Here is a 20,002-nt window from a genome sequence, read left to right on the forward strand (position 1 = left end):
CTCTCACACACACTCTCTCCCTTTGTCTCTCCCTCTCTCCCTCCCCCTCTCTCTCTCACACACACTCTCTCCCTCTGTATCTCTCTCCCTCCCCCTCTCTCTCTATCACCCCCCCTCTCTCCCTCTCTCTATCACCCCCCCTCTCTCTCACAGTCACTCCCCTCCCCCCCTCTCTCTCTATAACCCCCCTCTCTCTCTCACACACACTCTCTCCCTCTGTCTCTCTCTCCCTCCCCCTCTCTCTCTATCCCCCCCTCTCCCCCTCTCTCTTTCTCTCTCTCCCAATTTTAGCTACTGGCAGAGTGTGTGTGTGTGTGTGTGTGTGTGTGTGTGTGTGTGTGTGTTTGTGTGTGTACGTGTTCAGTACAACTCTGCACAATGGATTGTTCCTAACACGGTCATTCAGATTGCTAATTTTGGATTTTATTTTCAAACATTAAGCTAGAATAAATCTAATAGTTACAGAGGACCTCTGGACAGCCGCTAACTGTAAATACTACACTCCAACCCCAAAAGGTAGATCTACAGGGGTAGCTGATGTGTACCAGTTGCATCCCAAGGCATGACAGCCTAGAGGATACTGAATGCAATCCTTACTATGATAGGTTGGCAGACTGACACTGGTAAGACAGAGCAAAGTTTGACAGCATGGAGATACATCTGTCAGCTGAGGGGAGGTTTTAGTTAGAGGAATGGGGCCGGGAATTTTTGGGGGGTCCCAGTCCTTAGAAAGTGGCCCAGCCAAGTCCATGAAAGCGTGGAGAAGTAGACCAGTGGAGAGGTTACCCATAGCAACCAATTACCATCTGCCTATCATTTTATAGAATGTACTTATAAATGTTTCCTCAAATCTGATTCCGGGTATTACGGGCTAGCATTAAAAAAATTCTATCTGTCTGGTGCCTCCCATTTCCCAACATCTACTAAGGACCAGGTCAATATAGATTGTAAGCTCCACTGGGGAATGGCCAAATATGCTTGGTAAATGTGTGCGCTACATAAATAACTGGTAATAAATACATTTGGACATCTTAAAACGTGGAAAAACTCTGCAGTAACAAGGTCACAGCGTTACCCATTCACTTTAATTTTACACTGACTGAGCGTATCCTTTCAGTAGATATTTGCTGCCTTCTGGTGAGAAGATCACAGCCGTAACCAAGGGGAAGCGACATTAGCATCAGCTTAATTAGGCCCAGGGCTTTGGGAATGACAAGGCACCGGGTTTTCAGTATGTCATCTGGAAGATACAATCGGCTGATGATTTCCTATAGGCCTTCGTGCAACCTTAAATCACTTTCAAGTAAAAGACTGTGACACGTAAATGAGGGCAGGGTGCAATAAAGGGCAGGGTTCACCAACTTTGAAAAGTTGAACTTGATAGGCATGTGCTCTCTGTTCATCCTGCATGACCGAGAGCAGGCCTTTTGTTACACGGTGACTTCCTGCTAATTAACCTGTGAGCTTCCTGTATTGTCAGGACAGTGGTGTGATATATAATACTGTATCAGCCACAGGGTACGTACGCTGCTACTGTCTGACGGCCAGTGAACGCCACCGATGGGTGCCCATGTAAGAGACCGGCGGGCACTATGAAATCCTTTCCCAATCGAGGTCTGTCTTGGTTTTCTCATCAAAGGATTTCATTTACGCAGGTGCAGACAATTGGGGACTTTGGTGCTACATAAACCAGCGCGTTCACATTTTGTAAGGACAAGTTCAGGCATGGGAGTCAACGGATTACATACGAATTACCGAATTACACAAGTCCGGCGGTTCAAATCCCAACAGCGGCAGGCCGACACAGCTGAAAATCCTGATCGTCCCCAGGTAAGTATCAACTAACCTAACCCCCCTAACCCTCCTTAGGGGTGCCTAACCCTAACCTTCCCCCCAGTTCCTAACCCTAATCCCCCCTCTAAGTGCTTAAACCTAACCCCCCCTTCCCCGCCGCCTAAACCTGTCCCCCGGGGGGGTGCCTAACCCTAACCTTCCCTCCCCCTAGCCTAACTATAACCTCCCGGGGTTGATGCCTAACCGTAAGCGTCCCCCGGGAGCCCTAAACCTAACCCTCCCCCCGCGGCTGTCTGCTGCGGCGCCCGGCATCACTTCAAACGGGACGCTGGGCGTCGGTCTCCCGGCGTCGGTAAAATGACAGGCGTCTACAATTAGACGCCTGCCATTTAACCCTCACCGGGATAAAGCAGTCGGGAAGCCGGCTGTCGGGCTTACGTCCCCCGGCTTTCCGATTGCACACCGGAGTCAACCTAGGCAAATTGATATCGTCCCAGTCTGCCATAGTTTTTTAAGGGACAGATATATTGGGACTTATGTAATAGGGTGCGGGCTGGCTCCGCTGCAGGAATTCGTGCGAGTTTTCCTGTATTTTTAAAGCGGAAATCATTTTGAAGGCAAATCCAAGCTGGTTTTTGCCTTTAAAATGATGACCGCTTTAAAAATCCGAAAACACCCACATGAATGCCCGCAGTAGCGCCAGCCCGCACCCCATTACATAAGCCTCCTTATTTCCACCAGAAAGGAAGCTCCAATAGATGGCAGGAGATTTTCATGCTTGCATAATGGATTGACTAGATGGGAAAGTTAGCAGGACCAGGCAATGCTCCCTATTCACAGTCAGTCGCAATTTTGTTGTTCTGTCTCTAGTTGCGATCTTCTTTACTGAGCACCAGCGTCTTTCCGCAGTCCGTGACTTTTCATTGTCTCAAACACGGCAACCGAAAAGTATCAAACGCAGCCTCCTGGAGGGGTCTGACGTGTGCCAGCTCTGACCCCGGTGTTAGTGTAAACGTTGTTAATGACGATGGAGAAGGAAAGGAGAGTGCTACCATCAGTCCTGTGTCATGCCAACAGTAAAGCATCCTGAGACCACTCGTGTGGGGGTTGCTTCTCAGCCAAGGGAGTGGGCTCACTCACAATGTTTCCTAAGAACACAGCCATGAATAAAGAATGGTACCAACACATCCTCCAAGAGCAACTTCTCCCAACCATCCCAGAACAGTTCGGTGAGGAACAATGCCTTTTCCAGCATGATGGAGCACCTTGCCATAAGGCAAAAGTGATAACTAAATGGCTCGGGGAACAAAACATCGAAATTTGGGTCCATGGCCAGGAAACTCCCCAGACCTTAATCCCATTGAGAACTTGGGGTCAATCCTCAAGAGGCGGGTGGGCAAACAAAAACCCACAAATTCTGACAAACTCCAAGCATTGATTATGTAAGAATGTGCGGCCATCAGTCAGTATGTGGCCCAGAAGGTGATTGACAGCATGTCAGGGCGAATTGCAGAGGTCTTGAAAAAGAAGGGTCAACCCTGCAAATATTGACTCTTTGCATAAATTTTATGTAATTGTCAATAAAAGTCTTTGACACTTATAAAATGCCTGTAATGTTACATCAGTATACCATAGTAACATCTGACACTTATGAAATGCCTGTAATGTTACCTCAGTATACCATAGTAACATCTGACACTTATGTAATGCCTGTAATGTTACCTCAGTATACCATAGTAACATCTGACACTTATAAAATGCCTGTAATGTTACATCAGTATACCATAGTAACATCTGACACTTAAGAAATGCCTGTAATGTTACCTCAGTATACCATAGTAACATCTGACACTTATGTAATGCCTGTAATGTTACATCAGTATACTATAGTAACATCTGACACTTATGAAATGCCTGTAATGTTACCTCAGTATACCATAGTAACATCTGACACTTATGAAATGCCTGTAATGTTACATCAGTATACCATAGTAACATCTGACAAAAAGGTCTAAAAACACTGAAGCAACAAACAAACAGCCTACTGCCCGGCACTTCCTCCCACCCCAATGCACCGCATTCCCAGTCACCCTCAATGTGTCCTTGTTGCCATGGTCACGGATGCCGGATGCGACGCCGACGTCACGTTCTTCACATTGGAGGCTCTGTTTCCGCCGGCAATAAGGACATGTGAGTGAAGGTTCCAGGTGACGGGACACGGCGCATTGGGGCGGAGGGAGGTGCCTGGCAGGGGACGCGGCATTGGGTCAGGGGAGAGTGCCGAACAGGGGATGTGGCATTGGGGGGGGGGGGTAGTTGTCCATCACAGTGCAGGGGCGGGGTCAGGCTGGAGGGCAAAGATCCCTCCTCCTGTATAAAAGTTCAGGCGGGAACAGTCACCTGAACTGATTAAAGAGAGCCTGCAGTTGGGGCCAGTGTTTGTAGAGCTGTATAAAAAATATATTCTGTGTAGCCTGCAAGTGAGGACAGTGGCCCTCATTCAGACCCGGTCGCAAGCGCTCGCAACCGGGTCGATGTTAAGGCCCTGCGCACGCGCAGCGGCCGCACTGCGCGTGCGCAGGCCCCGGCGCGAGAGAAATTCTCTCGTTCTGGAGCTCACTACAAAAGGGGCGGCTGTCGATGTTTCCCGACAACTTGCCACATTTTGTAGGCGGGGCAGGGGGGTGGCTACACAAACGGAGGCGTTCCTGACGGATGCCTGCTGTTCCTGACGGAACGCCTGCCGATTTGTGGGCGGCCGCACTGACATCAGCAGTGATATCGGTGAGGAGCTTCCTGCTCGATCAAAGCAGGAAGCTCCCTGGGGCTTGTGGTTGCCGAGACCCAACCTTAGGGTCCATCAACCTGGTCGGTCGCTAAAGCTGTGGGTGGTAATTTCAAGTTTAAATCATTATAAGGTCAGGATTTAAAACATTTTATTATTGTGAAGGCCCCACCCGGCTACTTCTTGATGCCACCCGGCTGGAATCATTTTCTGGGATATCACTGTGTGTGTGTGTGTGTGTATATATATATATATTATTATACTGTCATAATTAGTTTATAGCAATGTTATCATAGTGACATTATTTGTAATAATACAAATATATGAAACATAGAAAACATTTGGCTTATCAAATTCTGAATGAATGTTGTACTATCTATTCTACTGAAGCTCTAATATACCAAAGAAACATTTTACAATATACAACACTGATTTTTTTTATCTCCCTCTCTTATTAATGTTATTCCATTATTTGCAATGGAATCTGTTACCAGAATGGGCTTCACCTATGTCACAAAAAAATAATATATATATATTTAAAACATTACAAAAGAAATGCTTTGAATTAACTTTGCCCATAGTAAGGGGACATGTACCTCATCGGGTCGGAGCAGACGGAATCCATTGTTTGCAAAGAGAATCTGCCGCCAGTGACGCCTAATCCGATACGCATTTGAATATGTAATTTTTGGTAAATTATATTACCTGACTTTGCCGGTTACATGGCAGCTTTATAAACTGTACTTTATAGTCCTACGTCACTGCTGACAATGCACAGAAATGATTTAACAAAATAAACTTTTGCAAACTCCCTAAAGAATGGACTTTACTGTAATGTATAAACTTCCATAATCCCATAGGCTCTTATAATGACATTCTGGATGGCACAGATCTGTCACTTATTAAGATGCCACTTTCCATGTGTCCAATAGTTTAATACTTCTCCTTAAATTTCCATCATCCATTCATGTGGTCGTGTCCTTACTCCCGAGGACTGTCGAAGGTTTACAGCCTACAGTAGGGGGCATCGTATTCTACAGTCTTATTTACACGTGGGTGCTAAATGCTACCCCCCCCACCACCCTATTCTGGAAAAAGTGTAAAAATGAGAACAAGCATTTCACAGTCTTTGGTCTCCGTCTGACAGGCACGCCCACCAAAGGGGGCGTGCTGTCAATCAACATTGATAGCACGCCCCCTTTGGTGCGAGACCCGGAGCGATGGAGAGCACGTCGCTCGCCGGGCCTCGCGCATGCGCACGACGGAGCTCCCTCCGTCGGGCGCATGCGCAGTGGGGGAACATCGACCCGCTTGCCAGCGTCCTGCGCTCGCGAGCGGGTCTGAATGACCCCCAGAGTACAGTGCTGAATACGTCTACACACCAGAACACTGACATCCACCCCTGTTGTCCATGTATGCAGGGAAAGGCAGAGTGATTGTATAATGCGTTGTGGAAGGGATTTTCTGAGGCCTTATTTATCTCCTGAGCTCTTGTTGTGTCTCCAACCCTGGAGCTGTTGCTGGAACAATTAGTGCAGTCCAGCTCCCTGGCTCCAAATGTCTGTCAGGCACTGAATATCAATGCAAATTAGCAGCCAGTCTGCATTGTGTCCCTGTAGCCCGAGAGAGCTGACTCTGAGCACCCAGTGTGCAAATACAGACAGCCAGGGCCTGAGACTGGGGCTGCTCCACACCTGTCCTGTCCTGCTGCAGGCTTTACCTGGCTGTTTCTAGTGGGGACATATATACAGTATATATAGACACACACATATAGATAGATAGTCAGATAGATAGATAGATAGATGCAGGCAAGCATTATATCACAGTATGGGATCAATCCAATACACAGTGGGTGTGAGTTAGTGCAGCAACAACCGCACTATATGGCTCCAATAGCGCTGGAAGCAAAAATGAGTGAATTTGGGCTGAGAGCGGGCCGTGAGGGGTACAAGCTGCAGTGCCATTAACGCCGTGCCAACGGCAACTCGCAGCCTTCACATATAATTGGATTGACCCCTATATATCTACCATACACATACATGCAACCATCATATCTGCACAAGGTGTACCAATACATATACTATATCTATATTTATTTGTTTATATGTATAAGTGTACCCTTTGTATATGCACATATATATTGTGACTCCAGCACCTGATACACATATATTGTGACTCCAGCACCTGATACACATATATTGTGACTCCAGCACCTGATACACATATATTGTGACTCCAGCACCTGATACACACATATATTGTAACTCCAGCACCTGATACACATATATTGTGACTCCAGCACCTGATACACACATATATTGTGACTCCAGCACCTGATACACACATATATTGTGACTCCAGCACCTGATACACATATATTGTGACTCCAGCACCTGATACACATATATTGTGTGACTCCAGCACCTGATACACATATATTGTGACTCCAGCACCTGATACACATATATTGTGTGACTCAGGCACCTGATACACATATATTGTGACTCCAGTACCTGATACACATATATTGTGACTCCAGCACCTGATACACATATATTGTGACTCCAGCACCTGATACACACATATATTGTGACTCCAGCACCTGATACACACATATATTGTGACTCCAGCACCTGATACACATATATTGTGACTCCAGCACCTGATACACATATATTGTGTGACTCCAGCACCTGATACACATATATTGTGACTCCAGCACCTGATACACATATATTGTGTGACTCAGGCACCTGATACACATATATTGTGACTCCAGTACCTGATACACATATATTGTGACTCCAGCACCTGATACACATATATTGTGACTCCAGCACCTGATACACATATATTGTGACTCCAGCACCTGATACACATATATTGTGACTCCAGCACCTGATACACATATATTGTGACTCCAGCACCTGATACACATATATTGTGACTCCAGCACCTGATACACGCATATATTGTGACTCCAGCACCTGATACGCGCATATATTGTGACTCCAGCACCTGATACGCACATATATTGTGACTCCAGCACCTGATACACATATATTGTGTGACTCCAGCACCTGATACACATATATTGTGTGACTCCAGCACCTGATACACATATATTGTGACTCCAGCACCTGATACACATATATTGTGTGACTCAGGCACCTGATACACATATATTGTGACTCCAGTACCTGATACACATATATTGTGACTCCAGCACCTGATACACATATATTGTGACTCCAGCACCTGATACACATATATTGTGACTCCAGCACCTGATACGCGCATATATTGTGACTCCAGCACCTGATACGCACATATATTGTGACTCCAGCACCTGATACGCACATATATTGTGACTCCAGCACCTGATACACATATATTGTGTGACTCCAGCACCTGATACACATATATTGTGACTCCAGCACCTGATACACGCATATATTGTGACTCCAGCACCTGATACACATATATTGTGACTCCAGCACCTGATACACATATATTGTGACTCTAGCACCTGATACACATATATTGTGACTCCAGCACCTGATACACATATATTGTGACTCCAGCACCTGATACACATATATTGTGACTCCAGCACCTGATACACATATATTGTGACTCCAGCACCTGATACACATATATTGTGACTCCAGCACCTGATACACACATATATTGTGACTCCAGCACCTGATACACATATATTGTGACTCCAGCACCTGATACACATATATTGTGACTCCAGCACCTGATACACACATATATTGTGACTCCAGCACCTGATACACACATATATTGTGATACACATATATTGTGACTCCAGCACCTGATACACATATATTGTGACTCCAGCACCTGATACACATATATTGTGACTCCAGCACTTGATACACATATATTGTGACTCCAGCACCTGATACACACATATATTGTGACTCCAGCACCTGATACACATATATTGTGACTCCAGCACCTGATACACATATATTGTGACTCCAGCACCTGATACACATATATTGTGACTCCAGCACCTGATACCCAAATATATTGTGACTCCAGCACCTGATACACGCATATATTGTGACTCCAGCACCTGACATACATATATATTGTGACTCCAGCACCTGATACACACATATATTGTGACTCCAGCACCTGATACACACATATATTGTGACTCCAGCACCTGATACACACATATATTGTGACTCCAGCACCTGATACACACATATATTGTGACTCCAGCACCTGATACACACATATATTGTGACTCCAGCACCTGATACACGCATATATTGTGACTCCAGCACCTGATACACATATATTGTGACTCCAGCACCTGATACACATATATTGTGACTCCAGCACCTGATACACATATATTGTGACTCCAGCACCTGATACACATATATTGTGACTCCAGCACCTGATACACACATATATTGTGACTCCAGCACCTGATACACATATATTGTGACTCCAGCACCTGATACACATATATTGTGACTCCAGCACCTGATACGTACATATATTGTGACTCCAGCACCTGATACGCACATATATTGTGACTCCAGCACCTGATACACATATATTGTGACTCCAGCACCTGATACACACATATATTGTGACTCCAGCACCTGATACACGCATATATTGTGACTCCAGCACCTGATACACGCATATATTGTGACTCCAGCACCTGATACACGCATATATTGTGACTCCAGCACCTGATACACATATATTGTGACTCCAGCACCTGATACACGCATATATTGTGACTCCAGCACCTGATACACGCATATATTGTGACTCCAGCACCTGATACACGCATATATTGTGACTCCAGCACCTGATACACATATATTGTGACTCCAGCACCTGATACACATATATTGTGACTCCAGCACCTGATACGCACATATATTGTGACTCCAGCATCTGATACGCACATATATTGTGACTCCAGCACCTGATACACATATATTGTGACTCCAGCACCTGATACACACATATATTGTGACTCCAGCACCTGATACACGCATATATTGTGACTCCAGCACCTGATACACATATATTGTGACTCCAGCACCTGATACACATATATTGTGACTCCAGCACCTGATACACATATATTGTGACTCCAGCACCTGATACACACATATATTGTGACTCCAGCACCTGATACACATATATTGTGACTCCAGCACCTGATACGCACATATATTGTGACTCCAGCACCTGATACGCACATATATTGTGACTCCAGCACCTGATACACATATATTGTGACTCCAGCACCTGATACACACATATATTGTGACTCCAGCACCTGATACACGCATATATTGTGACTCCAGCACCTGATACACGCATATATTGTGACTCCAGCACCTGATACACGCATATATTGTGACTCCAGCACCTGATACACATATATTGTGACTCCAGCACCTGATACACATATATTGTGACTCCAGCACCTGATACACGCATATATTGTGACTCCAGCACCTGATACACGCATATATTGTGACTCCAGCACCTGATACACATATATTGTGACTCCAGCACCTGATACGCACATATATTGTGACTCCAGCACCTGATACGCACATATATTGTGACTCCAGCACCTGATACGCACATATATTGTGACTCCAGCACCTGATACACATATATTGTGACTCCAGCACCTGATACACACATATATTGTGACTCCAGCACCTGATACACGCATATATTGTGACTCCAGCACCTGATACACGCATATATTGTGACTCCAGCACCTGATACACGCATATATTGTGACTCCAGCACCTGATACACATATATTGTGACTCCAGCACCTGATACACATATATTGTGACTCCAGCACCTGATACACGCATATATTGTGACTCCAGCACCTGATACACGCATATATTGTGACTCCAGCACCTGATACACGCATATATTGTGACTCCAGCACCTGATACACATATATTGTGACTCCAGCACCTGATACACACATATATTGTGACTCCAGCACCTGATACACGCATATATTGTGACTCCAGCACCTGATACACGCATATATTGTGACTCCAGCACCTGATACACGCATATATTGTGACTCCAGCACCTGATACACGCATATATTGTGACTCCAGCACCTGATACACATATATTGTGACTCCAGCACCTGATACACATATATTGTGACTCCAGCACCTGATACACGCATATATTGTGACTCCAGCACCTGATACACGCATATATTGTGACTCCAGCACCTGATACACATATATTGTGACTCCAGCACCTGATACGCACATATATTGTGACTCCAGCACCTGATACGCACATATATTGTGACTCCAGCACCTGATACACATATATTGTGACTCCAGCACCTGATACACACATATATTGTGACTCCAGCACCTGATACACACATATATTGTGACTCCAGCACCTGATACACGCATATATTGTGACTCCAGCACCTGATACACGCATATATTGTGACTCCAGCACCTGATACACATATATTGTGACTCCAGCACCTGATACACATATATTGTGACTCCAGCACCTGATACACACATATATTGTGACTCCAGCACCTGATACACATATATTGTGACTCCAGCACCTGATACACATATATTGTGACTCCAGCACCTGATACACATATATTGTGACTCCAGCACCTGATACGCACATATATTGTGACTCCAGCACCTGATACGCACATATATTGTGACTCCAGCACCTGATACACATATATTGTGACTCCAGCACGTGATACACACATATATTGTGACTCCAGCACCTGATACACGCATATATTGTGACTCCAGCACCTGATACACGCATATATTGTGACTCCAGCACCTGATACACGCATATATTGTGACTCCAGCACCTGATACACGCATATATTGTGACTCCAGCACCTGATACACATATATTGTGACTCCAGCACCTGATACACATATATTGTGACTCCAGCACCTGATACACGCATATATTGTGACTCCAGCACCTGATACACATATATTGTGACTCCAGCACCTGATACACATATATTGTGACTCCAGCACCTGATACGCACATATATTGTGACTCCAGCACCTGATACGCACATATATTGTGACTCCAGCACCTGATACGCACATATATTGTGACTCCAGCACCTGATACACATATATTGTGACTCCAGCACCTGATACACACATATATTGTGACTCCAGCACCTGATACACGCATATATTGTGACTCCAGCACCTGATACACGCATATATTGTGACTCCAGCACCTGATACACGCATATATTGTGACTCCAGCACCTGATACACATATATTGTGACTCCAGCACCTGATACACATATATTGTGACTCCAGCACCTGATACACGCATATATTGTGACTCCAGCACCTGATACACGCATATATTGTGACTCCAGCACCTGATACACACATATATTGTGACTCCAGCACCTGATACACGCATATATTGTGACTCCAGCACCTGCTGATACGACCACTGCACATATACTCTGTAGTGTACATCCTATATATAGATTATATATATATATATATATATATATATATATATATATATATATAACTCCAACACCGGCTGATACGACCACTACACATATACTCTGTAGTGTACATCCTATATATACATATATATATACACACTCTGTAGTGTACATCCTATATATACATATATATATATATACACTCTGTAGTGTACATCCTATATATACACTCTGTAGTGTACATCCTATATATACACTCTGTAGTGTACATCCTATACACATTACACAGATACCTTGTGTGTACATTAGGCCAGGTACAGTTTTGAGTAAGTTGCAGCGTTTGCCTAACAAAGTGCACGAGCAACCTGTCCGAGGGGGGTAACTGGCCGACAGTAGTGTGCCCCGGGCAGGGAGGGGTGTAACAGGCCAGCAGCCCCTTGCCCGGGTGCACATTAACCCTTCTCTGCCCGTGCAGGACACATTGCCTACAATACAGTCCCTGGTGCACAGCGCAGACTCTGTGTACATATATTACTGGATATATATATATATATATATATATATATATATATATATATATATATATATATATATATATATATACTGTACATCACTGATGGGTATATTGTTGTTTTTATACAGGTGACATAAAAGAGCTTTTAGTAACCTGAGCTGTTTGCACAACACAATCCCGGTTCTTTTTTTTTTTTAAAGCGGCAGGGTGTCTAGACTACACGTGACCGGGCGCGCCACTGCCAGGGGGGGGGGGGAGACAGCACAGCCCGGGGAGGGGGAGAGGGTAAGAGCCAGCCACGGAAGAGGGTAAGAGACAGCCAGGGTAGAGGGGCAAGAGACAGTCAGGGGAGAGGGTAAGAGACAACCAGGGAAGAGGGGCAAGAGACAGCCAAGGGAAGAGGGGAAAGAGACAGCCAGGGAGAGGGTAAGAGACAGCACAGCCAGGAGAGGGGGAGAGAGAGCACAGCCAGGAGAGGGGGAGAGAGAGCACAGCCAGGAGAGATGGTAAGAAAGCACAGCCAGGGAAGATGAAAGGACAGCCAGGGGAGAGGAGTAGAGACAGCCAGCGGAGATGGTAGGAAACAGCACAGCCAGGGGAGGGGAGGGGGAGAGACAGCCAGGGGAGATGAAAGGACAGCCAGGGGAGAGACAGCACAGCCAGGGGAAGAGGAGAGACAGCCAGTGGAGAGGGTATGAAACAGCACAGCCAGGGGAGGGAGAGAGACAGCCAAAGGAAGAGGGTAATAGACAGCCAGGGAGGGGTTAAGAGACAGCCAGGGGAGGGGGTAGACATGGGATGAGGTAGTTAAGTGAGACAGTTAAGTGTGGATGTAAGAGACATCCAAGGGTAAGAGACAGACAGGGGAGAAGATAAGAGACAGACAGAGGAGGAGGTAAGTAAGAGATAGCCAGGGGATGGGGTAAGAGACAGCCGGGGAGGTGAAGAGACAGCCAGGGGCGGGGGAGAGATACAGCCAGGGAGGAGGGATAGACAGCCGGGGGAAGGGGACAGAGAGACAGCCAGGGGAGGAAGTAGAGAGTAAGCCAGAGGGAGGGTGAGAGACAGTTCCAGGGAAAGGGCGCACAGACAGACATATAGGAGTCATACAGTTACTTATAGAGAAGTGTACGCAGACTGGCACAGTCAGAGAACAAGGGCACAGGGGCTGTCACAGACAGAGGAAGAGGAGAGAGTCTGAGCCTGGCACAGATAGGGGAAGGGGAGAGAGGCTGGCACAGGGATGGAAGTCTGGTCATAGACAGAGGAGGGGAGAGACTGGCATTGTTCTATCACAAAACAAGCAGAAGGGGAGAGTGACTGTCACAGGCAGGGAAGGTTGAGCCTGGCACATAGGATGGCACAGAGACTGGCAGGATGAGTAGACAGTCACAGACAGGGAATGATGAGCCAGGCACAGAGACTGGAAGGATGAGCAGAGAGTGACACACAGGCAGGGGAAGGATGAGCCTGGCACATAGCCTGGCAGGATGAACAGAGAGTGACAGTTACAGGCACATGGGGTGGCACAGAGATTGGCACTATAAACAGAGATTGTCAGTCACAGGCAGAGGAAGATTCAGCCTTGCACAGACACTGACAGGATGAGCAAAGAGTGTCAGTCACAGGCAGGGAATGATGAGCCAGGCACATAGGATGGCACAGAGTATGGCAGGATGAACAGAGAGGGACAGTAACAGGCAGGGGAAGAATGAGCCTGGCACAGAGGATAGGATGAGCAGAGAGTGTTAGTCACAGGCAACGGAAGGTTGAGCCTGGCAGATTGGCAGGATAAGCAAAGAGTGATGGCCATAGGCAGGGAAGGATGAGTCAAGCACAGAGGATGGTACAGAGACTGGCAGCGTGAGCAGAGAGTGACAGTCACAGGCAGGGACGGATGAGCCAGGCACAGGAGATGGCACAGAGACTGGCAGGATGAGCAGACAGTCACAGACAGGGAATGATGAGCCAGGCACAGAGACTGGCAGGGTGAGCAGAGAGTGACAGTCACAGGCAGGGAAAGATGAGCCTGGCACAGGGGATGGCACAGAGACTGGCAGGGTGAGCAGAAAGTGACAGGACAGTCAGGGAAGGATGAGCCAGGCACAAGAGATGACACAGAGACTGGCAGGATGAGCAGACAGCGACAGTCACAGGCAGGGAAGGATGAGCCAGGCACAGGAGATGGCAAAGAGACTGGCAGGATGAGCAGACAGTGACAGTCAGAGGCAGGGAAGGATGGGCCAGGCACAGAGGATGGCACAGAGACTGGCAGGGTGAGCAGAGAGTGACAGTTACAGGCAGGGGAAGGATGAGCCTGGCACAGACACAGTATGAGCAGACAGTGACAGTCAGGTGAGAGGGAGATGTGGGGGTCTCTAGCTCAGCAGACTGAGTCCCTCCTCCCTGTGTCCCTCCCTCCCCCTATCTCCATAACCAGCCCAGCAGCGCCCTGAGGAGGAGGAGAGCACCGACCAGACCTACTTTATTTTTTTCCTTCTCTCCTCCCGGGCAGCAGCCGGATCGGGGATTCCTGTGGATTAAACCAGAAGCAGAGAACGCGCTGGGCTGCGACCTGCACCAGGATATACAGTGATTATTGCTGCAGCCACCTCCAACCCCTGATACCTTGTGACACTGGGAGACCTGGTACATTGTATTACTGTTGGAGACCCTGGAACATTGTGCCACTAAGACCTGGATACATTGTGTCACTGAGAGCCTCATACATTGTATCACTGGGAGACATTGATACATTGTGACACTGGCAGCCCCTCATGGATTGTATGTATCACTGAGAGAAGCCCCCCTGATACATTGTGTCACTGAGAGAAGCCCCTGATACATTGTGTTACTGAGAGAAGCCCCCTAATACATTGTGTCACTGAGAGAAGCCCCCCTGATACATTGTGTCACTGAGAGAAGCCCCCCTGATACATTGTGTCACTGAGAGAAGCCCCCCTGATACATTGTGTCACTGAGAGAAGCCCCCCTGATACATTGTGTCACTGAGAGAAGCCCCCCTGATACATTGTGTCACTGAGAGAAGCCCCCCTGATACATTGTGTCACTGAGAGAAGCCCCCCTGATACATTGTGTCGCCTCCTGTGGATTTGCAGAGTGGGGAAGGACCCCCTGGCCGCCTGTCACCCGTGGGTGCCCACCCCATGAGCCGCCTGCTGGTGCCCGCTGCAGCCTGGCATGCCCGGTCCCCCTAGCCCCCTGTGACGGGTCCCTGTCCCCGCAGAAGACTGGCGCATGTTGGAGAGCGCTGCTGCGGCTGCCGCTGGTCCCTGCCCGGCCTCGGGTCCCGGATCCTTCATGACTTGCGGGCGACATGCACGTTCCTTAGCCGGGAAGCGCTGCTCTCGCCCCGCATGTTCAGGACCAAACGCTCTGTGCTCGTCCGGCGACTGTGGAGGAGCCGAGCCCCGGGGGAGACGGGGGAAGGGGAAGCCGAGGGCCGGCCGCATGGGGGCTGCTGCGCCGGCAGGACTGCCAAGGCGCCCCGGGCACAGCCGGGCTCGGAGGCGGAACTGAAGGCGCTGGCCCACTCCGTGCTCAGGCGGCTGAAGGAGCGGCAGCTGGAGGGCTTGCTGCAGGCGGTGGAGAGCCGGGGGGGAGCCCGCAGCCCCTGCCTCCTGCTGCCCGCCGCCAAGTTGGACTCCCGGCCCGGGCAGCAGTCTCTCTCCCTGCCCCTGCTGCTCTGCCGGCTCTTCAGGTGGCCGGATCTCCGCCACTCGGCCGAGGTCAAGAGGCTCAGCTGCTGCGAGTCCTATGGGAAGAGTAACCCGGAGCTGCTGTGCTGCAACCCGCATCATCTCAGCAGGCTCTGCGAGCTAGGTACGAGGGGTTCCTGCCGCTGGCAGTGCCAAGCTGTGTGTGTGTGTGTGTGCCCCCCAACTGTTTGCTCCCATGGTGTGTGTGTGTGCCCCTCAACTGTATACTCCCCATGGTGTGTGTGTGCCCCCCAACTGTATGCACCCATGGTGTGTGCCCCCCAACTGTATACTCCCCCCTGGTGTATGTGTGTGCCTCCAATGGTGTGTCTGTGTCCCAACTGCACATGGTGTGTGTGCCCCCCAACTGTATGATCCCATGGTGTGTATGTCCCTAACTGTGTGCCCCCATGGTGTGTGTGTGCACCATAGCTGTATGTCTCACGGTGTCCTATATATGTGCTATATGTCCCCATGGTTTGATATAAGTGACTTATGTGTATTATATGTCCCATTGTGTGACAAGTGCCTCTTATATGTGTACAATATGCCCCCATGGTGTGATGTGTGCCCCCCATTTGTGTACTGTATGCCCCATGGTGTGATGTGTGCCCCCATTTGTGTACTCTATGCCCCATGGTGTGATGTGTACCCCCCATTTGTGTACTCTATGCCCCATGGTGTGATGTGTGCCCCCCATTTGTGTACTCTATGCCCCATGGTGTGATGTGTGCCCCCCATTTGTGTACTCTATGCCCCATGGTGTGATGTGTGCCCCCATTAGTGTACTCTATGCCCCATGGTGTGATGTGTGCCCCCCATTTGTGTACTCTATGCCCCATGGTGTGTTGTGTTGTCCAGATGTTTTCTCTGTACCCCAATATTGTACTATGTTCCCCCACCTGCAGACCTTCTCCCCCTAATCACCTACCCTTCCATATGCAATGTCCCTATAGTATATAGAATGTCATTCTTTACTACTAATCCCTATATTTATATATTATCCATTGTATATACTAGTAGTAATTCTGTACTATAGCTGAACAGTGTCAGTGCCCATTATTCCCTGTACACCTGTAATCCCCGCATCATGCCTCTTGTATGACAGACGGCTCCCATTTAATATGTAGTCTGGGTTAGCATGTTCTGTGTCTATCAGGCACTGACGCGGTGTGTTTCAGAGTCTTGTGCTGTGTATTGCGGTCTGTGTGACCCTGGCAGTGGCAGTAGGAAGTCGGGGGGACTTGTGAGTGAGCACTTCCCCAGATGTGTAGAGGGGGCTCAGCTCAGTGGAGTCACCGAGTCTCGCACTCTTGTCTCCCTGTCTGACCATCCTCAGTACAATACAGTAAAATGCTGATTTACAGACATGTGTTAACTCTGCAGCTCCCATTAGCCGACTTCCCTCTTTTATGAGCCTGTGGTATTTATTGCTGGAGGAGTGTGTTAAGTCCTTGTAGTCACACAGGAATGTAGAGGTACTTTGTCCTAGACTCCCAGGGCACCCTGACATCTGATAGCCCAGTCCCAATGAGCCATGCTGATGGGGACACATGTCTTATTATTACTATCCTGACCCTGCTAAGCCATGATCATCAGCCTTATCATTCCCCTGCAGCCTTGTGCAGCAGCTTCACCAGTGGCAGTTAAAGTCCTGCAGATGAAAGTTGACAGATGAGTCTCTCCATTGTCAGGCAGAGCACCGAAGGGGTTAATCAGGATTGCACTCAGAACTCTTTGAGCTGTGACTTTGTTGCAGTATACTTCAGCCTCATTTATTTATTATAGTGGCTAGATGACATACAGGGTTTCTGTACTCCGCATGGATGTCTATAACCAAAGTGAAAGCAAATAAAACATTTATATATATATATAATATATATATATATATATATGTATATATATATACATTTGCACTGGACGGATGGAGTTGTGCATGGGAAGGGTAACTTTCTGCATAGTTTCCTTATGGGATCTTTCTCTCTGGTGTTATTGTAGCTGCAACATAAAATATAAACAGTAACATAATCTTCTGCAAAACAAGATGCAAAAAAAAGTAAAATAAAATAATGAAAAAGTGCCGTTTAGTGAGGGTCTGGGGGAGAGGTGGGCGGCTTGGGGGCACTGGCTGGGGATTAGCAGCCAGTGCTGAGTTGCACTAGAGTTCCCTGATCAGACAGCCAGAGGAGCAGATAGCAGGGAGGCTGGCGCCAGGCGGACGCTTTTGTTTATCAGGCTGCTAAATATCAAGGCAATCACCGCCTGCTGCCCCTGCCTCCAGCCCCCAGAGCTTACACAAACAGCCCTGCCAGAAGAATGCTGCTCTTATCATAACTTTCTATCTCTTCTGCTGGAGATTTCTTTTTTCTTTTTTTTTTTTCTTTCTCTCTTTTTTTTTTTCTCATGGCTCACTCTTTATTTTCTCTTTGCTTTTTTTCATTTCAGAGTCCCCCCCACCCCCCTACTCCAGATACCCAATGGATATTCTCAAACCTTCTGGTGAGTACTTTGCTTTTTTTTTTTTGTCTTTGTTGTTGTTTCCTAAACTTTTCCTCCTTTTGTGTGATATATGGAAGTAGTTGCTTTGCTCCTGGTCTTACCATGCCATGGCCAGTGGGCTGCTTAGGATGCACTTTTGGAGTGAGTTATGCAAACTGTTGTCTTGTGGTTGTCATTTCCAGTCACCCATTTATTTCTGTGCTGAGTTGTTTATAGATATATATTATATATATTTTAATAAGATTTGTCTGATTTCCTTTTTTTTTTTTTTTTTTCAGCATGTTTTTTGTTTGTGGTTACATGATTGTGTTGCAGTTTAAAATATTTTACTACATTTTTAGGTGATGCTGGTTTGTGTTGTGAAATAGTTTTGGGATATGACAGAAATTTATATAGCCTTCTTGTGTTTTTTTTATTTTTTTTATTTTTACCAAACTAGTTTTTCTATTTTGTATTCTATAAAACTATCTAATTGTTGTTGTTGTTGTTGTTTTTCGTTGTTTTCGCTTTGGCTGTTACTGCTAGTAGTTGGTCATAGTTTCTAATTCGATTCAGTTGTGTTTTATTAATAATAATAATTATAATTATTATTATTTTTATTATTATTTTTATTTTATTTTTGCCTGCCTGCCCACTTGCATGAAAATGGCATCTTGTTGGTACTGAACCTGGTAAATCAGTCATTGGCGTGCTTATTGCTTTTAATGAATGGGCCCGCCTGCCATTGCAAAAACCCATTTTCAGCTGGCACCAGCACTGTTGAGTCGCCTGCGTAAAACCTGGCTGGCAGCTTTGCTCACCTTGTAGTAGATAAATAAGACTGACTTTGTGGGCAGATGCATGCAGGGTGCAGTCACTTCATCTATCAGACTGATAGGTGATTTGCCCCCAGTTTTGATTAGAGACAGACTTTTTTTTTTTTTTACTCTTTGTTTTAATCTCATTCAAATAGTAAGCCAGGCCTGTGCACAATTACCCAACACTGATATTACATTACCCAACACTGATATTACGCACATAGGGGGATACTTATCAAAGCTTGGAGCAAGATAAAGTGTAGAGAAATCAAGTACCAACCAATCAGCTTCTGTCATTTTACAGGCTGTGATTGAAAAATGACAGTTAGGAGCTGATTGGTTGGTAC

General features: G+C 46.9%; 1 protein-coding gene across 2 annotated transcripts in view; it reads left to right on the plus strand.

Moving 5' to 3' along the window:
* The first annotated feature begins 14,766 nt into the window (after window positions 1-14,766).
* Window positions 14,767-20,002, plus strand: part of SMAD7 (SMAD family member 7) — a 30,059-nt gene continuing 24,823 nt past the window's right edge. The window contains exons 1-2 of one of the 2 annotated variants that reach the window (XM_088476490.1): window positions 14,767-16,483; window positions 18,805-18,858. In XM_088476490.1, the coding sequence (XP_088332616.1) occupies window positions 16,018-16,483; window positions 18,805-18,858 (520 nt within the window). In that variant the 5' untranslated portion in view covers window positions 14,767-16,017. The remainder of the gene's footprint in view (window positions 16,484-18,804; window positions 18,859-20,002) is intronic. The other variant, XM_088476492.1, reaches the window with a different exon arrangement.

This window comes from Taudactylus pleione, unplaced genomic scaffold (genome assembly GCF_031769625.1).
Source record: "Taudactylus pleione unplaced genomic scaffold, aTauple2 ptg000189l, whole genome shotgun sequence".
NCBI classification, from domain to species: Eukaryota; Metazoa; Chordata; class Amphibia; order Anura; family Myobatrachidae; genus Taudactylus; species Taudactylus pleione.